Genomic DNA, 27690 nt, shown 5'->3' with positions numbered 1-27690 from the left:
TTTAGTGCTGTCATTTTGATGCCTTTTTATGTGTGTTGTTGACAATTTCATTTTTCCACATACTTTTTTGTGCTGAGACGTTTTTCTTAGTAAATTGTGAGATCCTCATTTTCATAGTGTTTGACTTTATGTTAGTTGAGTCGTTACATTTTTCTTGGCTTTTATCTTGAGTTATAGAGTTGTTATACCTTTTTGTGGTTACCTTATTATTTACCCCTATTTTTCTAAGTAAAAACCTAACTTGTATTGTTCTATATCGCCTTGTATCACTCTCCATCTGGCAGTTCAATGCCTCCTGTATTTAGTCCCTCTTTTTGATTATTGTGATCTTTTACCTATTGACTTCCACGATTCCCTGTTATGTGTATTTTTTTTTAATTAATCTTAATTTGTTTGTTTTTGTAATTTCCCTATTTGAGTTGATATCAGGACGTTCTGTTTTGTGACCTTGTGTTGTGCTGATATCTGATATTATTGGTTTTCTGACCAAACAATATCCTTTAGTATTTCTTGTAGCTTTGGTTTGGTTTTTGTAAATTCTCTAAACTTGTGTTTATCTGTAAATATCTTAATTTTGCCTTCATATTTCAGAGAGAGTTTTGCTGGATATATGATCCTTGGCTGGCAGTTTTTCTCCTTCAGTGTTCTGTATATGTCGTCCCATTCCCTTCTTGCCTGCATGGTTTCTGCTGAGTAGTCTGAACTTATTCTTATTGATTCTCCCTTGAAGGAAACCTTTCTTTTCTCCCTGGCTGCTTTTAAAATTTTCTGTTTATCTTTGGTTTTGGCAAGTTTGATGATAATATGTCTTGGTGTTTTTCTTTTTGGATCAATCTTAAATGAGGTTCGATGAGCATCTTGGATAGATATCCTTTCGTCTTTCATGATGTCAGGGAAGTTTTGTGTCAGGAGTTCTTCAACTATTTTCTCTGTGTTTTCTGTCCCCCCTCCCTGTTCTGGGACTCCAATCACCTGCAGGTTATCCTTCTTGATAGAGTCCCACATGATTCTTAGGGTTTCTTCATTTTTTTTAATTCTTTTATCTGATTTTTTTTCAGCTATGTTGGTGTTAGTTCCCTGGTCCTCCAGATGTCCCAGTCTGCATTCTAATTGCTCGAGTCTGCTCCTCTGACTTCCTAGTGCGTTGTCTAATTCTGTAATTTTATTGTTAATTTTTTGGATTTCTACATGCTGTCTCTCTATGGATTCTTGCAACTTATTAATTTTTCCAGTATGTTCTTGAATAATCTTTTTGAGTTCTTCAACAGTTTTATCAGTGTGTTCCTTGGCTTTTTCTGCAGTTTGCCTTATTTCATTTGTGATGTCTTGAAGCATTCTGTAAATTAATTTTTTATATTCTGTATCTGATAATTCCAGGATTGTATCTTCATTTGGGAAAGATTTTGATTCTTTTGTTTGGGGGGTTGGAGAAGCTGTCATGGTCTGCTTCTTTAAGTGGTTTGATATGGATTGCTGTCTCTGAGCCATCACTGGGAAACTAGTTTTTCCAGAAAACCCATTAAAAAAAAAATGTAGTCAGATCCCTATCAGAGTTCTCCCTCTGGCTTAGGCTATTCGGATGTTAATGAAGCCGCCTGGGGAGGGTGGGGGAGGGAACAGAGAGATAGGAGAGTAGCACCTCAGAATATAGCCAGAGTTGCTTGTCTTGCTTGGAATGACTTTTATATCTGAGATTCCCGCGGGGCACGTCGCCTATGTATGCTGGCTGTGTGGAGATGGCCCCAGGGGGTCTGGCCCGCTGGAGTCACGGTCAGATCCTCCGCTTCCAGCCCCACGCCCAGGGTCAAGGCTCCGCTGCTGGGACGGTGCACTCTCGACTCCAAAATCAGTCGCCGCCTCCCGGGGACTTCTCGTCCCGCCAGCCGCGTTGCTGTGGTGCCCCCGCGAACCAGCTGGGCCCCCTACCGGGGTTAGTTCAGGTGAGTGGAGCAGCTCCCCGTACTTGTGCCGTGACCGAGTGTCCCGGCTGGGACGCTGCTCTCCCTGCTCCAATAGTAGTCGCTGCCTCCCGGGGACTTCTCCTACCGGCTGCGTCCCACGCCGCCCGAGCGAACCGGCTGGGCCCCCTCCCGGGGTTAGTCCAGGGGGCTGGAGCAGCTCTCCGTGTTTATGCCGTTCCTGCGTCCAGTCCAAATCCCGGCGGGACGGTTCCCCGGCTGGGACGCTGCTCTCCCCGCTCCAAGACCGGTCACTACCTCCCAGGGACTTCTCCCACGGGCTGTGTCGCCACGCTCCCCACGGGAACCGGCTGGGCCCCCTCCCGGTGTTAGTTCAGGGGGGTGGAGCAGCTCTCTGTGCTTGTGCCATACCTGACTGGTACGCTGGCTCCAGGCTCTGAAAACAATCGCTGCTTCCCCGTATTAGTTCGTTCTCCATCTCTAAATCTGTGTTTGTTGTTCAGGGTTCGTAGATTGTTATGTATGTGATCGATTCACTTGTTTTTTCGTGTCTTTGTTGCAAGAGGGATCCGAGGTAGCGTCTGCCTAGTCCGCCATCTCGGCCCCGCCTCTGAGTCTTTTTTTTTGATGGATATCTTTGTTAGCTTCCTTTGTGGTTACCTTGAAATTTACCTTTATTTTTATTAGTTTAAATCCATCTTTTATTTCTTGATATTGTCTTAATTTCCTCTCCATATGGAAGTTCTATGAATTCACCATTTATTCCCTCTCTCTTTTTTTTTTTTTTGATGTTCTCACCAATTACATATTGACATCTCTGGTTCCCTATTTTCAGTCTTTTAGCTTTGTTTTTGTGAATTCTTTATCTGGGTTGATTACTGGTTGATCTGTCCTGTGTCCTAGTCTTGGATTGTTGTCTGATTCTCTAACCAGAGGACTCCCTTTAATATTTCTTGTAATTTTGGTCTGGTTTTTACAAATTTCCTTAATTTCTGTTTATCTGGGAATGATCTAATTTTACCACCATATTTTAGAAACAATTTAGGTGGATTTATAATCCTTATCTGCCAATTTTTTTCCTTTAAGGCTTTATGTATGTCATCCTTTGCCTTCTTGCCTGCACGGTGTCTTCTGAATAGTCAGAGCTTAGTTCTATTGGTTCACCTTTGTAGGTGACTTTTCATTTATCCCTAGCTGCTCTCAGGTTTCTTTTCTTGTCTTTGGTTTTGGCAAGTTTGATTATGACATGTCTTGGTGACTTTCTTTTGGGGTCTACTCTTTATGGGGTTTGTTGGGCTTCTCATCTTTCATGATATTAGGGAAGTTTTCTGCCAGCAAATCTTCTACAATTCTCTCTGTGTTTTCTGTTATCTTCCCCCCTACCCCTGTTCTGGTGTTCCAGTCACTCATAGGTTTTCCCTCTTGATAACATCCCATAATTCTTAGGCTTTCTTCTTCTTCTTTTTTTTTTTTTTTCCATTCTTCTTTCTCATTTTTCCTCAGACAAATTGATGTCATGGGATTTATCTTCAATCTCACTAATTCTGACTTCCATTGTCTCAATTCCACTCCTAAAACCCCCTACACAGTTGTCTAATTCTGGAATTTCATTGTTAATCTTTTGGATTTCTAGTTGCTGTCTCTATATTGTTTTTAGCAGCCTGTTTATTGTTTCATTTTAGTCTTATATTGTTTTTCTGAATTCTTCTATTGCTTTGTCTGTGTGTTACTTGACTTGGTCAGAGTTTTGCCTGATGTCCTTCCTGATGTCTTGGAGAGCTCTGTAATACAGTCTTTTGAATTTTTTCTCAGGTAGTTCCATTGCCTCATCTTCTTCTGGAAGGTTTTCTAGTTCTTTATTTTGGTTGCTTCCTGGAGCCATCTTGTCCTGTTTCTTTATGGGATTTGACATTTACTATTGTCTTAGATGGAAACCCTGGTAGCATAGTGATTAAGTACTACAGCTGCTAATCTAGAGGTCAGCAGTTTGAATCCACCAGGCTAACCTTGGAAAATTTATGGGGCAGTTTTACTCTGTCCTATAGGGTCGCTACGGGTCTGAATGGACTCGACGGCAGTGGGTTTGTATTGTCTCAGAGGCATCAATATATTACTATATTTATTCAATGTATTTTTGTTTACTTCTTCCTGTATTTTTGTTGTTTTGTTTTGATATGCCCAAGTAGGCTGGGCGTGTGTGCTATTGAAGCTCTCACATCCTGTCCTCAGGTAGTCAAGCAGTTACTAGGTGTATGAGCCCAGGAGTCTGTTGGACTATTCTTCAGGTAGGGGAGCAGTTATTCAAGGCACAGATGTCTGGGTTATTGGTCACTGGCTATGTGAAGAAGACTCTCATCTACAGTCCTAGGGAGATAGGGCTGTGGGAGGGTGTTTGGAGTAGGCACAGTTCTCTGGTTGCAGTGGGGGTGATGTGTGGGGCAATGCAGGGGGCTGATGGCTGCTGCTGGGTGCCTGGATCATGTGCATGTCCCTATCCCCTAGACCCTGTAGTGGAGGGGGTAGTGTAGCTGGTCTTTGGGTGTCAGGTGCCATTGGCTGGAGGGGTTGGGAGGCACCATTAGTTCTCAGACCTCTGTTGTGGGTGGCTAGATGGAGTGGGTGATACTGCTGGCCTTCAGGCACCCAATGTGGGTTGGTGAAGCCCCTTCCTAGGAGGCGGGATGTTATCAAATGTCACAATTCTGCAGCTCCCCCTCTGCTGCTGCAGGTGAAAATGAGTTTCAGGTGTATGCCCTGCTGTTTTACGATAATGAGGGCATGTGGTGTTGAACTGGCCCACAAGGGACTTGGCGGGTTGAAGGGCGCTGCAAGTCTGTGGACCCTGTATGCCAGTGGCTGGGTGAAGGGGCAGGACCTGCTGACAGGCCCTGAGTTCCTGGCTTAGGAGCATGGCATTTTTGGAAGCCCTGGGACTAGTGTGTGTCTGGGACTGGTGTCAGAGGTGGGCAGAGGGTGGGTGAGGGGAAGGAAGTGCTTTTCCACTGTGAAGCTAGGGCAGGAGGAGTTATTTTGCCAGTGCACACTGTAGGGTGGGAGCTTGCACTTAACTTCTACAGGTCTAGTGTCGCTCCTCTTTGGTTCTGGAGGTGCGTGCAGATTTGCTGCTGCTCGGCTGCATCAGATGTGGTGGGCTTGGCTTGGGATGATGCTGCTTGTCTCAGCCCGTGTGTGCTGTGCAGACTCAGCCAGCAGGGTGCCAGCAAATCCACGATCTGTAGCTCTGCATTTCTGCTGCTTTGGGGTTGTCTCTCCTTCCACCTTCTGCTTAGTCTGATTCTTCAGCTTTGTCTTTGATGATCAGGATTCCTACATTGTCATATATAGTCGATAATCCTTTTTTTTGCGGTTTTTGTTGTAAGAGGGACCACAGGAAGCATCTGACTATTTCACTATCTTGGTTCCACTTCCTCTATAGGTAAAATATTGAATGACATAGTAAGCATCAAAAGCAGATAGAAGAAATACAGAGTCACTGTACCAAAAAGAATCAGTCGACGTTCAACCATTTCAGGAAACAGCATATGATCAAGAACTGATGGTATCGAAGGAAGAAGTCCAAGGTTCACTGAAGGCGCTGGTGAAAAACTAGGCTCCTGGAATTGAAAGAATACCAATTGAGAGGTTTCAACAGACAGATGTTCTCACTTGTCTGTGCCAAGAAATTTGGAAGACAGCTACCTGGCTAACTGACTAGAAGAGATCCATGTTTGTGCCCATTCCAGGGAAAGGTGATCCGGTAGAATGTTGAAATTATCAAGCAATATCATTAATATCAGACACAAGTAAAATTTTGCTGAAAATCATGCAAAATGGGCTGCAGCAGTACACTGACAGGAAACTGCCAGATATTCATTCAGCTTTAGAAGAGGATGTGTAACAAGGGATATCATTGCTGATGTCAGATGGATCTTGGCTGAAAGCAGAGAATACCAGAAAGATATTCACCTGTGTTTTATTGACTATGCAAAGGAATTGGACTGTGTGGGTCATAACAAATTATGGATAATATTGTGAAGAATGGAAATTCCTTAATTGTGCTCATGGAACCTGTAAATAGACCAAGAGGCAGTTGTTGGAACAGACCAAGGGGATACTGCATGGCTTAAAATCAAGAAAGGTGTGTGTCAGGGTCGCATCCTTTCACCATAGTTATTCAATCTGTGCGCTGTGCAGATAATCCAAGAAGCTGGTCCATATGAAGAAGAATGTGGTATCAGGATTGGTGGAACACTCATTAACAACCTGCGATATGCTGATGACACAACCTTTTTTGCTAAAAGTAAAGAGAATTTGAAGCACTTACTCATGAAAAGCAAAGACCACAGCCTTCGGTATGAATTACACTCCAACATAAAGAGAACAAAAATCCTCACAACTGGACCAATAAGCGACATCATGATAAATGGAGAAAAGATTGACCCTATCAAGGATTTCATTTTACTTGTATCCATAATCAAAGCCCATGGAAGCAGCAGTCAGGGAAAGAAATGACATATTGCATTGAGTAAGTCTGCTGAAAAACACCTCTCTAAAATGTCAAAAAGCAAACATGTCACTTTGAGGACTAAGGTGTACTTGAGCCAAGCCATAATATTTTCAATCACCACATATGCATGTGAAAGCTGGACAATGAATAAGGAAGATCAAAGGAAAACTGATGTCTTTGAATGACGGTGTTGACGAAAACTATTGAATATACCATGGACTTCCAGAAGAAAGAACAAGTCTGTTTTGGAAGAAATATAGCCAAAGTGGTCCTTGGGAGGGAGGATGGCAGGACTTCGTCTCAGTACTTTGGACATGTTATCAGAAAGGACCATTTCCTGGAGAAGGACATCATGCTTGGTAAAAGAGGAAAACCCTTCACGAGATGGACTGACATAGTAGCTGCAACAATGGACTCAAACATAACAATGATTGTGAGGATGGCACAGGATTAGGCAGTATTTTGTTCTGTTGCATGTAGGGTCAATATAAACTGGAACTAACTCAACCACACCTAACAACAACAACATGGTAGTGCTATTTTTAGTTTTTTGAGGAACCACCACACTGTCTTCTACAACAGCCATACCATTTTGCATTCCCACCAGCAATTTCCCCACATCCAAGCCAACATTTTTTATTTTTATTTTTTTAAACCTTAGCCACCCTATTGGGAGTGACTGTCATCTTTTTACAGGAGCAGGTCACCAGTTCTTCTTTACTCCTGCAGAGTTTCTGGACGGTTTGACACTTTGGTTAGCAGCCTAACTCTTAATCACTGCACCACCAGGTCTCCCACCATCTTAATCAATCCACCAGGCTGATCTTAACAACTGTCAAATAGTTTAAGCAGCACTGAATTTTGTGCTTACAAAAATAAATGTACAAAATGATCAAATATTATTCCCTGCATAAACAGCTGTTAATGAATTCTCAGTGAGAAGACCTTCTAGAGCATCTGCTTTTATTCACCCACAGCTCAGGTCTCGCTTCCTTTTGCATCTGCTGGCAGTGTTTGAACTGGCAGTACCCCTTCCCTCAACTCTGGTTACAGAGGAAGAAAGGAAATTAAGAATAGTTTAGCTTCCTTCTTGGAGCAGGGTACTTTGCTGGGCTGTTTTAGATAGCTGTCATCATGAATTCTTCCAAGAATCCTGTGGTATCAGTATTGCCCTGCAGCTTTCTCTTACATCTTGAACGGCCTACGCAGTGTGCAGGCTTTGCAGTCAAGTGACTGGGGCAAAACTGAAGACTAATTCCCGTCCTGCCAAGTCCTAGCTGTAGGAGTGACCTGCTCAGAGCCCTGCTCTTCTTATGGGAGTGCTGTTATGAAAGTGAAAGGAAGTGAGAATAAGGCAAGAGCTCTTTGCTCAGCAGCAAGCAAGCACGCAGAAGTGGCTAGTTTGCCCCCTTGGAGATTTTCTTGTTTCCACCTTGGAGGTCTCCTGCAGGGTTCAGAGTGTGCTCCAGAAACTTCTCTATGCACCAGCCAGGCCAGATTTCCCTTCAATCATTATTTCCGTAGTGGCAGTGTCAAAACCAGACAGTTTTCTTATGCTTTAATTCATTTTAATTCTACACTGAGGAAGTTCTTAACCTGCTCACGACTCCACTTGAGGGGATTTCTAACTCCCTGAAAAGCTTCCCAAAATGTTGGGTCATAGAGCTCGTGTGCATTTGTGAGAACAAGGATTACGGCAGTCTCCAGACCCACGTACTAACTGCTGTTGGCCAGGCCTTCCCTTTTGAGCTGCATTTTAAACCCAGTGCTTGGTCTAAAGGAGCCCGGATGGTGCAGTGGTTAAAGGTCTTGGCTGCTAACGGAAACGTAGGAGGTTCAAACCCACTAGCCGCTGCAGGGGAGAAAGATGTGGCAGACTGCTTCCCTAAAGAATTACACCCTTGAAAACCCTCTGGGGCCATTCTACTCTGTCCTATACGGTCGCTATGAGTGGGAATCCACTCGATGGGAAAGGGGTTTGGCAAAGGTTGGCAGTTCAAATCTACCCAGCCGCTCCTTGGAAACCCTATAGGCAGTTCTTACTTTTTCCTAAAAGGTCCTTATTCAAAAAAGGCCCTTTTTATTTGGAATTAACTCCACGGCAAAGGGTTTCAAACCTCCGGGTTCCTCCACGTTAACAGCTTTCGGCAGCGCCCGGTACCCAGGCACCCTGTGCGCCATTGCCCCACTCAACTCCACCCACTCCCCCCCCCGCCCGAGTGGGGCCTGCGCACTGGGCATGCTCAGTAGCCCTGAGAACGGGTCCATTTCCCCGGCGGAAGTCGGGAGTCCGTCAGTTTTTCCCAGGGCTCCCCGCGCTGCTGTCATGGCTGCCTCCTTGTGTCGGTACGTGCACATGGGGTTTTAGCCCTGTGTATGTATTTACAGTAATTGTCGCCTCTAAACTTGGCGTGTTTGCACCCTACTCCTTTCACTTTCTTTTGTTGAATCCTACGCGACCCTCATAGGAGCCGCTCTTGGCTGCAGCGATGTCCGGGGAGATGTGGGCTCCGGAGCAGGCAATTCTGAGGGGCTTCTCCACTGAGTCTGAGCGACAGCAGTGGAAGCAGGAGGGGATCTTGGGCTCAGGTAAGAGAGGCCCACCTGTCAGGGACTTAGACCAGCGTGGGGGCTGTGAGTAGGAGGGGTTGCGGGTGGCTGGGTTCTGGTTCCTTTTTTTTTTTTTCTCTGACCGAGGCCTGGTTGCGCAGTGGTTAAGAACTCGGCTGCTAACCGAAAGGTCGGCAGTTGGAATCCACCAGCCACTCCTTGAAAACCCTATGGGGCAGTTCTACCCTGTCCTATGGGGTCAGGATGAGTCGACATCTACTTCGCGGCAACGGGTTCTGGAGTTGGGTCCTTGACGTGGTGGGCGTGGTCCTCAGGCTCCTACAGTGTTTTTACCCAGAACTTCTCACCACCCAGATTTGGCAATAACTATAGCGATGTCTGTCCTATAGGGTCGCTGTGAGTCGGAATCGACTCGACAGCACTGGGTTTTTTGGTTTATAGCGATGTCAGTTACTCTGTGGAGTGCTTAGTATGTATCTAGTCATTTAAACCTCATAATACCTGTGTGAGGTAGGTAGTACCTTTAATCCGCATTTTGCAGATGAAGACATATAGGTACAGATTGGCTAAGTAATTTATCCAAAGTTACACAGATGGTAAGCAGAAAAAAAGTTGAAACAAAGGAGCAAAGGTATAATTCTTGTGTGCAGTGCACATTTCCCGGGTAAAGAGTTAAAAGGCACATTTATAAGTGGGGTATAAGGACGGTTTGTGGGATTTAGGCTGGACCCAGGAGAGAAATAGCAATTTAGGACAGAATGTAAGTGCTCTGTGTGTGTGTGTGTGAAATAGGTACTTTAGGAGGGTGTCAGTTTCTGAAGGCAATGGTGGCGTCTGGAAAAGTTTCATGGAAGTATCGGGCTAAAGCTGACAAGTGGAGAAGAGTTGAACAGGAGAAATCTGAAGTGAAAAGGTGTCCAAGTGGGAATGTGCATAGATAATTGGGGGGGGGGGGACGAGTAAACCAGCACGCTTGGAGTGATTTCATGAGGCAGAATAATGTGGATAAGAGGAGTCAGATTGTCGAAGGTCTTGGAACCTGGGTAAGGACACTTTCCTCTTGTCAGGAGGAATCTTTGTGACTTTTCCAGAAGGGCTATAATGCTTACCAATGAGGGATATTATTCCTGGGTCTGACTCCCCCCTTACTGGTCATTATGGGTAAGCTCCTAATTCTAGAAGAGGTAATGTTTTATGTATGTATATATACATATGTATCGCCTACTAAAATGTCAGATTTACCTAATAATATAGGGTCGCTATGAGTTGGAATTTACTTAATGGCACTGGGTTTGGTTTTTTTGGTTTGTTGTTGCACAGTATGAAAAAAATGTTCTTCTGGATTATTGGACTAATTCTTTCTATTATAGAGAGTGGATCTTTCCTACAGCTGCTGCTAGAAGGGAGCTATGAGGCCATATTCTTAAATTCAACGACTCAAAGTATCTTTAATCCAGTGATGATGGCTGAAGAAAGGATTGATAGCTACCTGGAAAAGCAGATAGAAACATTCCTGGATTATTCAGCAGATTTGGAGAAAAGTGAAAGGTAGTATTTTATTTGAAAATTGCATAGAAAAACATATTCTGAATGCATTTAATAGTGCTTTGACAGTGTATGGCATTGATTTTAGTGGTTGTTGAAAAGCTGGCTTTACATTTATTCAACACTCATGATATACCAAGTAATCTGTGCAAAAAGTTCTGCCCAGAGGTCCATCCAGAATTAAAGATTAAAGTGGTAGAGGATATGAGGGTTTCACACATGAGACTGGGCGTATAAGAGAGTGGTAACTGCTAACACCAAACCCAAACCACACCCAGTGCCATTGAGTTGATTCCAACTCATAGTGACCCTATAGGACAGAGTAGAACTGCCCCATAGAGTTTCCAAGGAGCGCCTGGCGGATTTGAACTCCTTACCCCTTGATTAGCAGCCATAGCACTTAACGACCATGCCACCAGGGTTTCCAACTGCCAATACAACACCATAGTTCAAATAATTCAAATGAATTATGGTGCCGGCAAAGAATATCGAATATACCGTGGACTGCCAGAAGAACAATCTGTCCTGGAAGAAGTACTGCCAGAATGGTGCTTAGAAGCAAGGAGGCAAGACTTCGTCTCATGTACTTCGGACATGTTATCAGGAGGGACCAGTCCCTGGAGAAGGACATCATGCTTGGTCAGCAAAAAAGAGCAAGATCCTCGAGGAGATAGATTGAGACAGTGGCTGCAACATAACAACAATTGTGAGGATGGTGCAGGACTGGGCAGTGTTTTGTTCTTTTGTGTTTAGGGTCACTATGAGTCGGAAGCGACTTTACGGCACCTAACAACAACAACTGCTAATGTAGTAAGCCTCCAGATGTTTAGGTCTCATGGGTAGATTTTAGCCACAGGCAAAAGTTTAGACCTTATTTCCTTTGAACTTGAAAACATACACTATCAATCTTGTTATTTCTGGGTTGCTGAGTGATACTTGTAAATACTTTTATTATGTTTTGGCTTATTATCTTTCTAGATATTAGAGAATTAATTCCTTGGTTTATGTAGTTTGAGGAGCCCTGGTGGCGCAGTGGTTAAAGCGTTGGGCTGCTAATCGAAGATTGGCAGTTTGAACCCACCAGCCGCTCCGTGGGAGAAAAATGTGGCAGTCTGCTTCCATATTTATAGCCTCAGAAATCCTATGGGGCAGTTCTACTCTGCCCTGTAGGGTTGCTATGAGTCGAAATCGGCTCTACAGCAACTAGTTTTATGTAGTTTATATAATTTTATAGTGCTAAGTATAGTGGGTACTTACACAGCAGTGAAACCTGTCTTTCAGGGCCTTATTTTTGACTGTTGTAAATTTTTTAACATACCTCTTTCTCTCCTCCACTATCTCTTGTATCCACGTCAAGTTTTAATTATCTTTACCGTGATTGCAATTTTGTTTAACCATTATTTGTAGGGAATGGCTTCATTTAGTCCTTTAGTAAATAAACCAACCACTGTATAAGGTGTTGAGGCTGTGAATGAATAAGACACAACCATATCCTTAAGGAGTTTGCAATAGAATGTTACTATAACAGTTACCAGCTGCTGTTGAGTCAACTCCGAAGCATGGCGACCTCGTATGTGTCAGAGCAGACCTGCGCTCCACAGAGTTTTCAATGGCTGAGTTTTTCAGAAGTAAATAGCCTGGTCTTTCTTCCTGAGTGCCTCCGAATGGACTCCAACTCCCTCTTAGTTAGCAGCTGAGCATGTTAGTCATTTGTACCACTTAGAGACATCAGAATGTTACTGTAAGCGTTTCCTATTATTAAAAAAAATTAATATCATTCCTTTTTCATTTTACTGGTTTATGGCTAGTTTACAGTCCTGCAATGTTATTCCTCATTCTTATGTTGTTCTGTGATATATGTGCACTCTCATAGCAGTTAGCCTTGTGGATGCACATTAAAACATACACATGTACCCACAGATGCATTATTCACTGGTAGGTCAGAATTCCAGTGTGCTGCGTAGGGCTGAGAAAAGACATTTCAGGTACCTCATTTTGAGGTATTTGAAAATTGGACTGTGTTCTCAATTCACCTCAAGAATTTGGTTTTTAGTTAGAATACTTAATACTAAGGCTTTAAGATCTTGCTGCACACCTGTTTTCTCTAAGTTTCTAACTTCTAACTACAAATAGGTTCTTTTGTTACCTGTGTTCTCTAATGCTGCTCAGTCTTGCCTCTGCTCTTGGTTGCACTGCATCCAGAGCTTTACTTTCCAGCTCCCATAGCCTTGTGGGTTTGATTTTTTTTCCTTCAGATCTCTTTGGAGGTAAGGGTTAGAAGAGAAGATGGTGACTACTGTTACTTTCTCTTCAGGATTTATGTCTTAAACCAAAATTTGACAAGTTATGGCCTGTGCAGAGTGGTGAAGAATGGCTCGTACGTTTTTAAAGGGTTCGGGAAAAAAAAAAAACCAAAAACCAATAACAAAGGAGCTTATGTGAAAGAGAGTATGTGATCTGCAACGCCTAAAATATTTAATATCTGCCCATTTACAGAATAAGTTTGTCCACCCTCTGTTAAAACATGTTCAGTTAAAATATCTGGGGGTCTTTTTGTTCTAGCACTTGGTTTAACAAGAAGAGTAAAATGGTGGTAACTTTATTGTTTTCTTTTGTATAAAATCACTTTTTATACATATTTTTACAGTTTCAGAGCTGTTAAATACAATGTAAGAAAAGTTACAGGTGCCTGATTAGGACCTAAACCAGTGCTGTCTAAGAGTAATTTCTGGGATGATGGAAGTGTTCTGTATATATACTGTCCAACATGGTAGCCACTAGCCATATGTGGCTATTGAGTACTTGAAATGTGGACAGTGTAACTGAAGGGCTGAATTTTTAATTTTATTAATTTTAATTGGTATAGATTTAAAGAGCCATGTATGGCTCATGGTTACCATATTGGGCAGTGTAGACCTAAATTGTTTAGGTTTCAGAATTTTTTTTTTTTTTTGTAATACTCTAGGATTGTCTCAACAATATTAGTTTTTTTTTCTTATATTTAATAAAACTGAAATGAAATAGTATGTTTGAGGTTATACAGTGGTAATTTTTCATATTCATTTCTTTAACCATTCTTTCATGCAGACAGAAGCTGATATTCCTACTTGGTGTGAGCAGTTTGCAACTTTTTGTTCAGAGTAACTGGACTGGGCCTCCTGTTGACTTACACCCTCAGGATTTTTTGCCATCTGTTTTATTCCAGCAATTCAATGAGGTATGCTTCTTGAACATCATATATAGTTATTATTGTGTTCATTCTTTTTTTTTTTTTTTAATTTTTATTGTGCTTTAAGTGAAAGTTTACAAATCAAGTTAGGCTCTCATACAAAAATTTATACAAACCTTGCTATATACTCCTAATTGCTCTCCCCTCAATGAGACAGCACATTCCTCCCTTCCACTCTTTGTTTTGTTGTCCATTCAGCCAGCTTCTGACCTCCTCTGCCCTCCTATCTCCCCTCCGGACAGGAGATGCCAACATAGTCTCATGTATCTGCTTGACCCAAGAAGCCCACTCTTCACCAGTATCATTTTCTATCCCACTGTCTGAAGAGTTGGCTTTGGGAACGGTTCATGTCTTGGGCTAACAGAAGGTCTGGGTACCATGACCACCGGGGTCCTTCTAGTCTCAGTCAGACCATTAAGTCTGGTCTTTTTACAGGAATTTGGGGTCTGCATCCCACTGCTCTCCTGCTCCCTCTGGGGTTCTCTGTTGTACTCCCTGTCAGAGAAGTGATTGGTTGTAGCCCAGCACCATCTAGTTCTTCTGGTCTCAGGCTGATGAAGTCTCTGGTTTATGTGGCCCTTTCTGTCTCTTGGGCTCATAATTACCGTGTGTCTTTGGTATTCTTCATTCTCCTTTGCTCCAGGAGGCTTGAGACCAATTGGTGCATCTTAGATGGCTTCTTGCTAGCGTTTAAGACCCCAGACTCCACTCTCCAAAGTGAGATGCAGAATGTTATCTTAGTAGATTTTATTATGCCAATTGACTTAGATATTCCCTGAAACCATGGTCCCAAACTACCGCCCCTGCTACGCTGGCCTTTGAAGCATTCAGTTTATTCGGGACACTTCTTTGTTTTTGGCTTAGTCCAGTTGTGCTGACCTCTCCTGTACTGTGGGTTGTCTTTCCCTTCACTTAGTTTTTATCTGCTATCTAATTAGTGAAAACTACTCTTCCTTCTTTCCTCCCTCCCTCGTCTTGTAACCATCAAAGAACATTTTCTTCTCTGTTTATTTATCTTTTCTATTTTTACTGTGCTTTAAGTGAAAGTTTACAAATCAAGCCAGACTCTCATACAAAAATTTATAAGCATCTTGCTCTACGCTTCTTATTGATCTCCCCCTAATGAGACAGCACACTCCTTTCCTCCACTCTCTCTTTTCATGTCCCTTTGGCCAGCTTCTGACCCCTCTGCCCTATCATCTCCCCTCCAGACATGAGCTGCCCACATAGTCTTATGTGTCTACTTGATCCAAGAAGCTCATTCTTTACCAGTATCATTTTCCATCCCATTGTCCAGTCCAATCCCTGTCTGAAGAGTTGGCTTTGGGAATGATTCATGTCTTGGGCTAACAGAAGGGCTGGGGACCATGATCACTGGGGTCCTTCTAGTCTCAGACAGACCATTAAGTCTGGTCTTTTTATGAGAATTTGGGGCCTGCATCCCACTGCTCTCCTGCTCCCTCAGGAGTTCTCTGTTGTGTTCCCTGTCAGGGCAGTCGTTGGTTGTAGCTAGGCACCATCTAGTTCCTCTGGTCTCAGGCTGATGTAGTCTCTGGGGTATGTGCCCCTTCCTGTCTCTTGAGCTCATAATTACCTTGTATCTTTGGTGTGCTTCATTCTCATTTGCTCCAGGTGGGTTGAGATCCATTGATGCATCTTAGATGGCTGCTTGCTAGGGTTTAAGACCCCAGACGCCACCCTGCAAAGTGGGATGCAGAATGTTTTCTTAATAGATTTTCTTATGCCAGTTGACTTAGATGTCCCCCAAAACCATGGTCCCTAAAGGCCCGCCCCGGCTACGCTGGCCTTTGAAGCATTCTGTTTATTCAGGAAACTGCTTTGCTTTTGGTTTAGTCCAGTGTGCTGACCTCTCCTGTATTGTGTGTTGTCTTTCCCCTCACCTAAAATAGTTCTTATATACTGTCTAATTAGTGAATACCCCCTCCCTCCCTTCCTTCTCTCATAACCATCAAAGAATACTTTCTTCTCTGTTTAAACTATTTCTCGAATTCTTATAATAGTGGTTTTAAACAATATGTTCCTTTTGCAACTGACTAATTTCACTCAGCATAATGCCTTCCAGGTTCCTCCATGTTATGAAATGTTTCACAGATTCCTCACTATTCTTTATCGATGCTTAGTATTCCATTGTGTGAATATACTATAATTTATTTACCCGTTCATCTGTTGATGGGCACCTTGGTTACTTCCATCTTTTTGCTATTGTAAACAGTACTGCAATGAACATGGGTGTTCATATGTCTGTTCTTGTTATGGCTCTTATTGCTCTAGGATATATTCCCAGGAGTGGGATTGCTGGATTGTATGGCAGTTCTATTTCTAACTTTTTAAGGAAGCGCCAAATCGATTTCCAAAGTGGCTGTACCATTTGACATTCCCACTAGTAGTGTATAAGTGTTCTGGTGTCTCTACATCGCCAACGTTTATAATTTTGTGTTTTTGGATTAATGCCAGCCTTGTTGGAGTGAGATGGAATCTCACTGTAGGTTTACTTTGCATTTCTCTAATGGCTAATGATCGTGAGCATTTCCTCATGTATCTGTTAGCTACCAGAATGTCTTCTTTAGTGAAGTGCCTGTACATATCTTTTGCCCATTTTTTAATTGGGTTATTTGTCTTTTTGTAGTTCAGATTTCTTAGTATCATGTAGATTTTAGAGATCAGGTGCTGACTGGAAATGTCATAGCTCAAAACTTGTTCCTGGTCTGTAGGTAACCTTTTTACTCTTTTGGTGAAGTCTTTGGATGAGCATATGTGTATGATTTTTAGGAGCTCCCAGATACCTAGTTTCCGTTCTGCATTGTTGGTAATGTTTCATGTACTGTTTATCCCATGTATTATGGCTTCTAGCGTTGTTCCTATTTTTTCTTCCATGATCTTTATTGTTTTAGATTTTGTATTTAGGTCTTTGATCCATTTTGAGTTAGTTTTTGTGCATGGTGTGAGATATGAGCCTTGTTTCATTTTTTTGCAGATAAATATCCAGTTATGCCAGCAGTGTTTGTTAAAAAGAGTGTCTTTTCCCCATTTAACAGACTTTGGGCCTTTGTCATTATCAGCTACTCATATGTGGATGGATTTGTGTCCAGATTCCCAATTCTGTTCCATTGGTCTATGTATCTGTTGTTGTACCAGTACGAGGCTGTTTTGACTACTGTGGCGATATAATATGTTTTAAAATCAGGTACTGTGAGGCCTCCCACTTTATTATTCTTTTTTCAGTAATGCTTTACTTATCCGGGGCCTCTTTCCCTTCCATATGAAGTTGGTGATTTGTTTCTCCATCTCATTAAAACATGTCATTGGAATTTGGATCGGAATTGCATTGTATCTATAAATCAGTTTGGATAGAATAGACATTTTTATAATGTTAAGTTTTCCTATCTGTGAGGAAGGTATGTTTTTCTACTTGTGTAGGTCTCTTTTGGTTTCTTGCAATAGCGTCTTGTAGTTTTCTTTGTATATATCTTTTACCTCTCTGGTAAGATTTATTTCTAAGTATTTTATCTTCTTGGGGGCTGTTGTAAATAGTATTGATTTGGTGATTTCCTCTTTGATGTTCTTTTTGTTGATGTAGAGGAATCCAACTGATTTCTGTATGTTTATTTTGTATCCTGATACTCTACTACACTCTTCTATTAGTTTCAGTAGTTTTCTTGAGAATTCCTGAGGGTTTTCTGTGTATAAGATCATGTTACCTGCAAATGGAGGTACTTTTACTTTTTCCTTACTAATCTGGGTGCCCTTTATTTGTTTATGTTTTTCTTGTATTTTATTTTGATGTATAGGATTGTTAGTTTCCTTTGTGGTTACTTAAATATTTACGCCTATTTTCTAGGTTTAAACCAATCTTTTATTTCTTTATATGCCTTGACTTCCTCTACATATGAAAGATCTGTTACTATATTTTCTGTCCCTCTTTTTTGTTTTATTGTTGTCATCTTTTACATAATGAAGTCTGTGTTTCCCTGTTTTGCGTGTTTTAGCTTTGATTTATGTTTGTGATTTCCCTGTCTGGGTTGATATCCGGTTATTCTGTCTTGTGTTCTAGTCTTGGGTTGGTATCTGATGTTATTGATTTTCTAACTAGAGGACTTCCTTTAGCATTTCTTATAATTTGGTTTGATTTTTGCTGACTTTTCTTTGTTCCTCTTACTCTTCTGTGCTGAATTCCTTTTATTTATTTATTTGTGTCTTTAGTTTTTATAGATTTTGTTTGCTGAGACTTTATTTTTTTCTTCTTTATTTTGATGAGTAGGTTTGTTACCTTTCTTTGCTGTTACCTTGAAATTTACTGCCCCTTTCCTAAGTTTGAACCAGTCTTTTATTACTTGATAACTCCTTGACTTCCTCTCTGTTTGAAAGTTCTATACCTCTACCATTTGTTCCCTCTTTTATTGTTGTGATGTTTTTATCATGTACAGATTGACATCTCTGGTTCCCTGTTGTAAATTTTTTAGTTTTGTTTTATTTGTGCGAGTTCATTATCTAGGTTGGTATTTGACTCTGTCTTATGTGGTGGATTCACGTTGTTGTCTGATGTTGCTTCTCAAATTGAAGGACTCCCTTTAATAATTCTTTAAAGTTTTGTTTGGTTTTTATGTATTCCTTTAATTTCTGTCTCGTTCTCTGTCAGTTTTTTATTCCATTTGGTGCTTCACTGAGTTCTTTATTCCTTTATTTGGTATTTAGGGTTCCAGTATTGACGTTTGTATCTTTTTTACTTAATTTTTTGAGTTTTTGCTGCAGAGGGATGGCGTGGTGCTTCTGTCTGTAGTGCCATGTTGGCTTACCCTCCAGGACTGTTTCTTAATGGCATGTCTTGTATCTTGTTGTGCCTCACCAGTTTGGTTTGAGTTGTTCTATTATTCTAAGTTTACAAGATGATTTGATGAGTCTGTAGGTCCAGTTGAGGCACGTTAAGCAGGTCCTTCTCTCAGATTGTAGGAGAATTTTCTCTGAGTTCCTGTATCAGTATATTCATTTGTGTATTTAGTATCTTCACCTGAAGGTCTCCAAGGTACCATAGGCTCATTCTGCCCAAGACTGAAACCAAAACCAAACCAAACCCAGTGCCGTTGAGTCGATTCCGACTCATAGTGACCCTATAGGACAGAGTAGAACTGCCCCATAGAGTTTCCAAGGAGTGCCTGGCAGATTCGAACTACCGACCCTTTGGTTAGCAGCCGTAGCACTTAACCACTACACCACCAGGGTTTCCACCCAAGACCGAACTCATGATGATATTCGTCCCTCAACCAGATCCTCTTCTAGAATCTGTATCTTAGCTACCCATGCCAGGCAGAATGCTGGAAATCATTCTGACCCTGTCTTTGATGACCTCCTGATGTTTGGCACAGCCTTGGGCCTTTTTGAGGGGCAAGGATAAGGTAGAGACTTTTGAAGGAAAGCAGGGTGGTTTTGTGGGAAGAACATTGGTTTGAGTCTGGGCTGTATTGTCTGTTTAGGCACTGAGTTCTGTGTAGTGTTTTTAAGGACGTGTTTCCTTCTAACATCTAGGCAGTTGTAATAACTTCAAAATGGTTCCTAAGTTTTTGTTTTGTAAATTTCTTTTGCCCTTAGCAGAGATAATGATGGGCGTTACTTGCAGTTTGGTGGTGGTAATTTATGTTAAGTCTTTATTTTCCTCTATTATATTTCTCAGTGATGAAGGTAGGACAAAGCATGAACTAACAGTTATTTTCTTCTTTTATTGACCACATTCAACAAAGTATTGGGTTGTGTGTGGGCACTACTGGATTATTTCTTTCAATCGTTATAAGAAACTTAGGAGGTACATGTTGTCTTATCCCATTTTATAGACGATGAAAGTGAGACTTCAGTTAAAAATTTGTGCCAGCCACAGATGATAAGAGGTAGAGAAGAACACTGTGCTGAGTCTATGATATTAAAGCCTGTGTTCCTAATGGCTTTGCTTTCCCCATTGTGGCAGCTGTTAAAATTCTATATTCCACAGGTAAGAAACACAGGTATCTTGGCCATTGTATAAAATCTGCTCAGCAGAGGAGTGGATTTTTCAAAGACATCATTTTCTTTTTTTGCAATATTCTCTTCACTCTGGTCCGTGGTTGTGTGCCTACTCAGCATTTGATAACGTAAGACCTGGTTGATTGTTTGGCTTGATAGGAACTATGGAGCAGACATGCTTTTTTGTTTTTAATTTTATTGTGTTTTGGGGTGAAAGTTTACAGCACAAATTAGTTTCTCCTTCAAAAATTTATACACAAATTGTTTTGTGACATTGGTTGCATCCCTGCAATGTGTCAGCACTCTCCCCCTTTCTACTCTGGATTTTCTGTCTTTATTTGTCCAATTTTCCTGTCCCTTCTGCCTTCTCTTCTTTGCTTTTGGGCAGGTGTTGCCTATTAGGTCTCCTGTACCTGATTGAACTAAGAAGTATGTTCCTCATGTGTGTTATTGTTTGTTTCGTATGCCTGTCTTATCTTTGGCTGAAAGGTGGACTTCGGGAGTGACTTTGGTTCTGAGTTAGCAGGGTGCCCGGGGTCCATAGTTGGAGAGATTCCTCTAGTCTCTGTCAGACCAGTAAGTCTGTATCCTAGTCATCTAGTGTTACTGTAACAGAAATACCACAAATGGAGGGCTTTAATAAAGAGAAATTTATTCTCTCACAATCTAGTAGGTTACAAGTCCAAATTCAGGGCATCAGCTCCAGGGGATGGCTTTCTTTCTGTTGGCTCTGGAGGTAGGTCCTTGTCCTCAGTCTTCCCCTGGTCGAGGATCTTCTCAGGCGCAGGGACCCTGGGTCCAAAGGACGCACTCTGCTCCTGCTGCTGCTTTCTTGGTGGTATGAGATACCCCGTCTCTCTGCTTGCTTTTCTCTTTTATATCTGAAGAGATTGCCTCAAGACACAATCTAATCTTGTAGGTTGAGTCCTGCCTCACCAACACAGCTGCAGCCCATCCAACCTCATTAACATCATAGAGGCAGGATTTACGACATATAGAAAAATGACACAATACCAGGAATCATGGCCCAAACAAATTGATGCACAGATTTTTTGGGGAACATAATTCAATCCATTTGACAGTCTGTTTTTTTTTTTTTTCATGTGTATGTAAATTTGGGTTTCATTCTACATTTTTTTCCTGCTCTGTCCAGGACCCTCTGTTGTAATCCCTGTTTAATATCCAGAATATATAAAGAACTACAACTCCAACAGCAAAAAGACAGACAACACAATAAAACAGTATGGCAAGAATGTGGAGAAATACTGTTTTCCACAGTGGCTGTATCACTTTACAGTTCTGTCCACAATGTTGCAATTTCTCCACATTCTTGCCAACGCTTGTTATTTTTCATTTTTCTGATAATAGCTATCCTAGTTGGGGTGAAATGGCGTCTCGTTTTCATTTCCCTAATGACCAGTGATGTTGGTCAGTTAGCAAAAAAAAAAAAAAAGTGTAAGTGAAATAGGTGTCTAATATAAATATTTTAACATAGGGCTGCTTGTTATTGAGATAATATCTTCTTTTAAATATATTTATGAAATGATGATGCCTCTTCAACGCTAGTATTTTCTTGAGCTCTCTGTTCTCTAAAGTTCAAGCAGATGGATGGCCATCTGTCAGGGCAGGCTGGATTTGTAGCTCTCGAAGGGCATTTGTGGAATCCCTGGGTGGTGCAAATGATGAATGTGTTTGGCTACTAACCAAAAGGTTGGAGGTTTGATTCCACCCCGAGGCACCTCGGAAGAAAGACCTGAAAATCTGCGTCTGAAAAATCAGCCATTGAAAGCCCCATGGAGTACGGTTCTACTCTGACACATATGGGGTTACCATAAGTTGGAGTCGACTTGATGGCAACTATTTTTTTTTAGTGGCATTTGCAATATTATGATTCTCTCCAGTGTCAACAGCTGTGTAATAGATTAATGCCTTTGTTTCAAAACTGAATTAACTGGAAAATCAGGGTATTATTACAAGACATATAAAGATTAATATTTTGTTAAATTGTATTCTCTTACCTTAACACATTTTTTTTTTTCAGGCCAAAGGGTTGGATGCAATTGTTCTCAGTCTGCTCATTCTAGATGGTGAATCAGCCTACAGCCTGACCTTGAAGCCTATCCTGCTGTTATTAGCCCGAGTTATCTTAGTGAATGTAAGACATAAACTGACAGCTGTTCAGGTAAGGGAAGAAAAGGATCCATGGAGAGTCATATGCAGGTGTGATTTTTGTGCTTAGTTAACATCAGACAGTAGGTGTGATACTGACAATGTCTTGGTATATTTTGTTTTCTAAGTATTCTTCTAGGTATTTAATTTTAAATTCTGATGAAAATAAGCAAAAACTTTTTCCCCTCATGAGATTCATCTACTATAAAATGAGATTATATTGAGAATCTTTGTATAAATGTTTATTCTCTGAATCCTAAATACACGTTTAAAACATTCTTCATAAATGAAGCCCTGATACATGCTACAGCATGTATGAACCTTAAAAACATTACGGGGAGTGAAATAAGTCAGTCATAAAAGGACAAATGTTGTGTGAGCCCACTTAATGTGAAATATCTAGAATAACAGATACACAGAGACCAAAGTTTATTGGTGGTTGCCAGGCTGGGAGGAAGGAAGAAAGAGAGAATCATTGCTTGTGGAGGGCACTGAGCTTCTGGTAAGGATGATGGAAAAATTTGAAGACGGATAGTAGTGATGGTTGTACAACCTGATGAGTGTCATTAATGTGACTGAATTGTCCATGTAAAAATATTGAAATATATATTTATCACAACAAAAAAATAAAAAACAAAAGGACAAAAACCCAACCCCCCCAAATCCTTCATAGACTTTTGTTATGAATATATATATAACAATATATTTACTATTTCAACCATTTTTACATGTATAATTCAGTGACATTAATTATGTTCTCCCATGCTGTGCAACCGTTACTAAAATCTCTTTCTAAATTTTTTCATCGCTGTTAATAGAAACTCAGTACCCCTTAAGTAATATCTTCCTACCACCCCCATCCCTAGTAACCACAATAAAGTTTGGTCTGTAAGCATTTGCCTATTTTGAATGTTTCATATAAGTGAGATCTTAGAATATTTATCCTTTTATATCTGACTTATTTCACTCAGCATAAACTTTTCCAGGTTCATCTATGTCCTAGCAAGTATCAAAATTTCACTTCTCTTTATGGCAGAGTAATATTTCATTGTATGTATATAACTGCATTTTATTTATCCATCATCTGTTGATGGACACTTAGGTTATTTCTACCTTTTGGCTTTTGTGAATAATGCTGCAGTGAACACTGGTGTGCAAATATCTGTTTGATCCCTGTTTGCAGTTCTTTTGGGTATTTACCTAAAATGGAATTGCTAGGTCATGTGTTTATCTCTTTGAGGAACTGCCATACTGTTTTTCACAGTGGCTGTATCACTTTACAGTTCTGTCAACAGTGTTATAATTTCTCCACATTCTTGCCAATGCTTGTTATTTTTCATTTTTCTGATAATAGCTATCCTCGTGGGGGTGAAATGGTGTCTTGTTTTCATTTTCATTTCCCTAATGACTAATGATGTTGAGCATTTTTTCTTGTGCTTATTGGCCATTAGTATATCTTCAGTGAAATGTCTGTTCAGATCCTTTGCCCATTTTTTATTGTGTTGTCTGTCTTTTTGCTGTTGGAGTTGTAGTTCTTTATATATTCTGGATATTAAACCTTCATCAGATATATGGTTCCCAAGTATTTTCTCCCAGTGTCTAGGTTGTCTCTTCACTTTGTTGATGAAGTCCTTTAATGTACAGAAGTTTTTAATTTTGATGAAATCCAGTTTATTTTGTCCTCTATTGCTTGGCTTTTGGTGTCATATCTAAGGATCTGTTGTTGAATACTATGTCCTGAACCATTACTCCTATGTTTTGTTCTAAGAGTTTTATGGTTTTAGTTCTTACACTTAGGTCTTTGATCCCTTTTGGTGTGAGGTATGGGTCTATCTTCATTCATCTGCATGTGGAAATCCAGGTGTCTCAGCACTTTTCATATGTTTGTATGAATTTCATATAAGGATAATGAACAACAGCCAGAAGTACAGCATTTTTGCAGTCGATCTTACTGTTTTCCAGCTCACGTCCTACCTTGTTTCATTTTTTTGGGTTGGATTTACTAAGGCATTTATTGAATATAAATTAGTCAGAAGTAGTCATAGTCACAGAAAGCAAATCTGCGTTAGGAGGTGACAAAAACCATAAAACAAATGCAAAGAAAGTGCTTCAGAGGTTTAGGTGGGAGAGAGATCGAGTTTATTTAGAAAATCAAGAAAGACTTCAAAGACTAAGTGGTATTTAAGTAACGTTTTAAGGTTGGTGTGCTGAATTGGAGTGGGGGTTGAAAGAAAGAAAAACATTTCAATGAGAGGGAACAGTATGAACAGTGACACATAAATAGTGGGTATGGGGGATGAGTGGTAGACTATTTTGGATATAAAATATAAGAAAGAAATTAGTATTAACCACAGCTGGAAATGTTTATCTGTCCATGTAGGAGCTTGAAAGTTTTGTAAGAAGATTGGAGTATTCAGTGAGAAGCAGGAAGCCTTTGGAGGGTTTTGAGGATGGATATGAAAGGATCACAGCTGATTTCAGGAAGAGCACTTGAGTGGCACTGGCACGTTGGCAATGAAAATGTTAGATTGGAGACTGGGAGACCAGTTGGAAGAGGATTATGAAATAAATGGGAGAAATAATAACAGTTGAACAAGATTGACGGTAGCCAGAATAGATACAAGAGGAATTGGAGCAAAAGACTCAATAGGAGGAGGAAGTTGATAGGATATGGGATAAATAGGGAGAGATATCAAAGATGACACTGTGATGTTCCAGCCTGGGAGTCTGGTGATATCGATAAAAAGAATGAGAGGGGGTGATGAATGTGATTTTAGCCTCCTGAGCTTGGAACATCCAAGGAGTGTTTGGATTACCTTTGTCTGAGACTCTGCTAAACCTTTAATCACTTAGAAAAATAAGAGCTTCTAAATTAGGTTGTCCACTGTGCAGTGTGCAGTTTTTGTTACAGCTACTCCTAGCTCTGCAATTGTAACTATGAAAGCAGCCGTAGATAAGATGTAAACAAATGGGCATGGCTGGTTTCCTGTAAAGCTTTTTCTATGGACACTAAAATTTGAATTTCATATGATTTTCACATGTCATGAAATATTAGTCTTCTTTGGATTTTTTCTCAATGATTTAAAAATCTACCAATTTTAACTGTTGGATGAAAAGTTAAAAAAAACAAAACAAAACATGATATTAGTATGGGCCAAATGTAGACTTTTTGGTCTGTATTGTGTAAAAGCTTATTTTCCTAAACATTTAAAGTTTAGATTGTGATTTGATTTTAGGTTAAGTAAAAAAAAAAAAAAAATTTTTTTTTTTTTATGAGAAGGGGAATGATGCCTCTGTCTGCAACTTTTATGAGAGCCAGAGGGTTTGGGATCATTTGTACTGGAAGGGTTTCAAAATGGCCTAGCAGGTATGAAATCTTGTCTTTGATAGAGTCCCTGGGTGGTGTGAATGGGTAAAGCACTTGGCTGCTAACTGAAAGTTTGGAGGTTCAAGTCCATCCAAAGGTGCCTGAAAAGGAAGGCCTGGCAATCTACTTCTGAAAAGCCAGCCACTGAAAACCCTGTGGAGCAGATTTCTACTGTGATACACGTGTAGTTGCCATGAGTCTGATCGACTCGGCAGCAGCTGGTATATCTTTGATCTTTTAGTGACATTAGCTTGAATAAAATTTTTTCCCAAGATCGTCTGAGTTAAATGGCCTTACAGACTAGTACTTGGCTCGAAAGAAAGTATCACCAAAGCAGAAGCTGCTAAATGACATTATTTTCTTTCTCGTGATACTAACGGTCGTTAGTGAGTGAGTGATACAGTTTTTGTTCATCATAAATTTTCATCGGCAAGTATGTTAAGTGTCATTTGAAAAAAGAAACACATTACTATCAACAATTTAGGAGAATAAATATGTAAACTGCTGGTGTGTATGTCATACTTTGCAGGGTTGGAGAGACGAGTCATATTAATTTCTTGGCAGATGCTAAAGAACTTTTTACTTCTGCTTAAAACCCTGTTTTCTTGTTGTACATCACCATGTAAACATTCTGTTGAGAAATCTTGCCTTTCAGTTGAAACATTCTTTTACTGAAGTGTGTTTTCCTTTGGGTCTTTAGTATATCATTCTTTCAATGGTGATATTAAAAAATGGCTCTTTGATAAGTGAAGATAAAATGATAAAGAAGCAGCACATACTTATTCAAGTTAATTTTAATCTTTAAAATTAATTTTTGAATAGCTTGGTTCCTAAGAAATATACTAAAGTTGTTCATTATGATATCATTTATTTGGGGAACTGTAAAGGAAGATGATTCCCCCACTCTCTTACCCGCTAGTCTGTAAACTCTGTAGACTAGTAGAAGTAATATATAAATGTTGAGAAGAGAGTCCTGGCTTTGAAATCAGACCAGAGTTTGTCTGGCTGAGGCGTTTAACAGCCATGCGACCTTATGCTAGTTAATTTTTCTGAGTATCAGTTGCCTTATTTATAAAATGGAGTATGTTGGTAAACATTTATTGGATGCCTTTTGAGGACACTAATGGCCCTGCTTTCCAGGAGGTTATTGACTAGTGTGACTTCTCAGTCATAACATTCTGTGATAATGGCTATAATCAGGAGACAGGGTCTAGAAATGATCTGAAACAAGGTGTCGAGTTTCTCTTTTTAATAACGCCTCAATTTTTCTACTAAGGAGTTCTTCACAAAGGAAAAAAAGGCAGTTGTATTTTCTAGTAGAAAAATTTGTTTCATTACCCCTCCTCCTCAAGTAAAGACTTCGGGTTAAGTGTTAATTTATAGGTCTAATAAGAGTTCAGGACCTTATATAGTATGTTTTCTTAAAAGGGCAATCCCTTTGACTGGCTCTATCTTAATTCCCGTATCTAGAAAAGGAAAGTGTCTGCTGCCAGACCTGACTCACTTATTGCAACAGCAGATAAAAACCAAACCCAGTGCTGTCGAGTGGATTCCAACTCACAGCGACCCTATAGGATAGAGTAGAACTGCCCCATGGAGTTTCCAAGGAGCAAGGGGCAGATAATTGAAATGTAGACTTAACTTCGTTGCTTTAGTGATAGGAAAGAATGAAAATGAGGCAATACCTCAGGGTATTAAACTCAAAATGATATGAAACTTTTTTTCTTAGATAATTCTACCTTTCCTTACATGGACTGAGGAAACAGCATTCCTGATTAGAATAGATTTTGTCATAGAGGCAGAATTCTTTTGTATTGCATCATTGTGGTAATAGTTGTCCTTGGGTAGTTAGAAGGGAACCAGGCTGTTTTACTGCTTAATTAAATGAAATTTAGTTCAAGTAAACTTGATTAGTTGGTCTTTTACTAGTACGTGTGTTGTTTTTTAAAAAAGGAAAATTTGTTTCGTATACCATCATGTAATATAATTCAAGGTAATACAGTTATAATTGATTTTGATGATTCAGTATATGATCATATTTAATACTCTAAGGAGCCTATTAAAAACATTTAATACCTCTCATCACACACACACACACACACACACACACACGTGAATGCATAGAAGAGGTTCTAGAAGAATATAAACCTTTGTCAGGGATTTTTTTTCTGGTGGAAGAGGAAGGGGTTGGGCAGTAGAAGAGAGACTTTCACCCAATTGCTGTGAATGTTTCTGTATTGGCTTGCATTGATTAAGTGAGAACAAGCAGCTGAGAATAGAAGTTACTATGTTCTCAACCTGTGCATTAATTAAGACAATGCATAAAATACTGGCTCTCCTCTCAAAAATACATGGTCCAGGTAGGGTTACACAC

The 27690-nt window shown here is 40.4% G+C and overlaps 1 protein-coding gene across 5 annotated transcripts in view; it reads left to right on the top strand.

Moving 5' to 3' along the window:
• Positions 1–8698: 8698 nt before the first annotated feature.
• The window catches only part of TTC27 (tetratricopeptide repeat domain 27), a 301004-nt gene continuing 282012 nt past the window's right edge, over positions 8699–27690 (top strand). For 2 of the 5 annotated variants that reach the window (XM_064277230.1, XM_064277229.1), the window contains exons 1-4: positions 8715–9015; positions 10368–10545; positions 13630–13759; positions 21822–21962. In XM_064277230.1, the coding sequence (XP_064133300.1) occupies positions 8916–9015; positions 10368–10545; positions 13630–13759; positions 21822–21962 (549 nt within the window). In that variant the 5' untranslated portion in view covers positions 8715–8915. Of the gene's footprint in view, positions 9016–10367; positions 10546–13629; positions 13760–17561; positions 19770–21821; positions 21963–27690 lie in introns of those variants that run through there. The other 3 variants (XM_064277227.1, XM_064277228.1, XM_064277231.1) reach the window with 3 other exon arrangements.

The sequence above is a fragment of the Loxodonta africana genome, chromosome 26, assembly GCF_030014295.1.
Source record: "Loxodonta africana isolate mLoxAfr1 chromosome 26, mLoxAfr1.hap2, whole genome shotgun sequence".
In the NCBI taxonomy this organism is placed as follows: domain Eukaryota; kingdom Metazoa; phylum Chordata; class Mammalia; order Proboscidea; family Elephantidae; genus Loxodonta; species Loxodonta africana.
The sequence above is the reverse complement of the archived record's forward strand: the minus strand, read 5'-3'. Positions and strand labels throughout refer to the sequence as shown.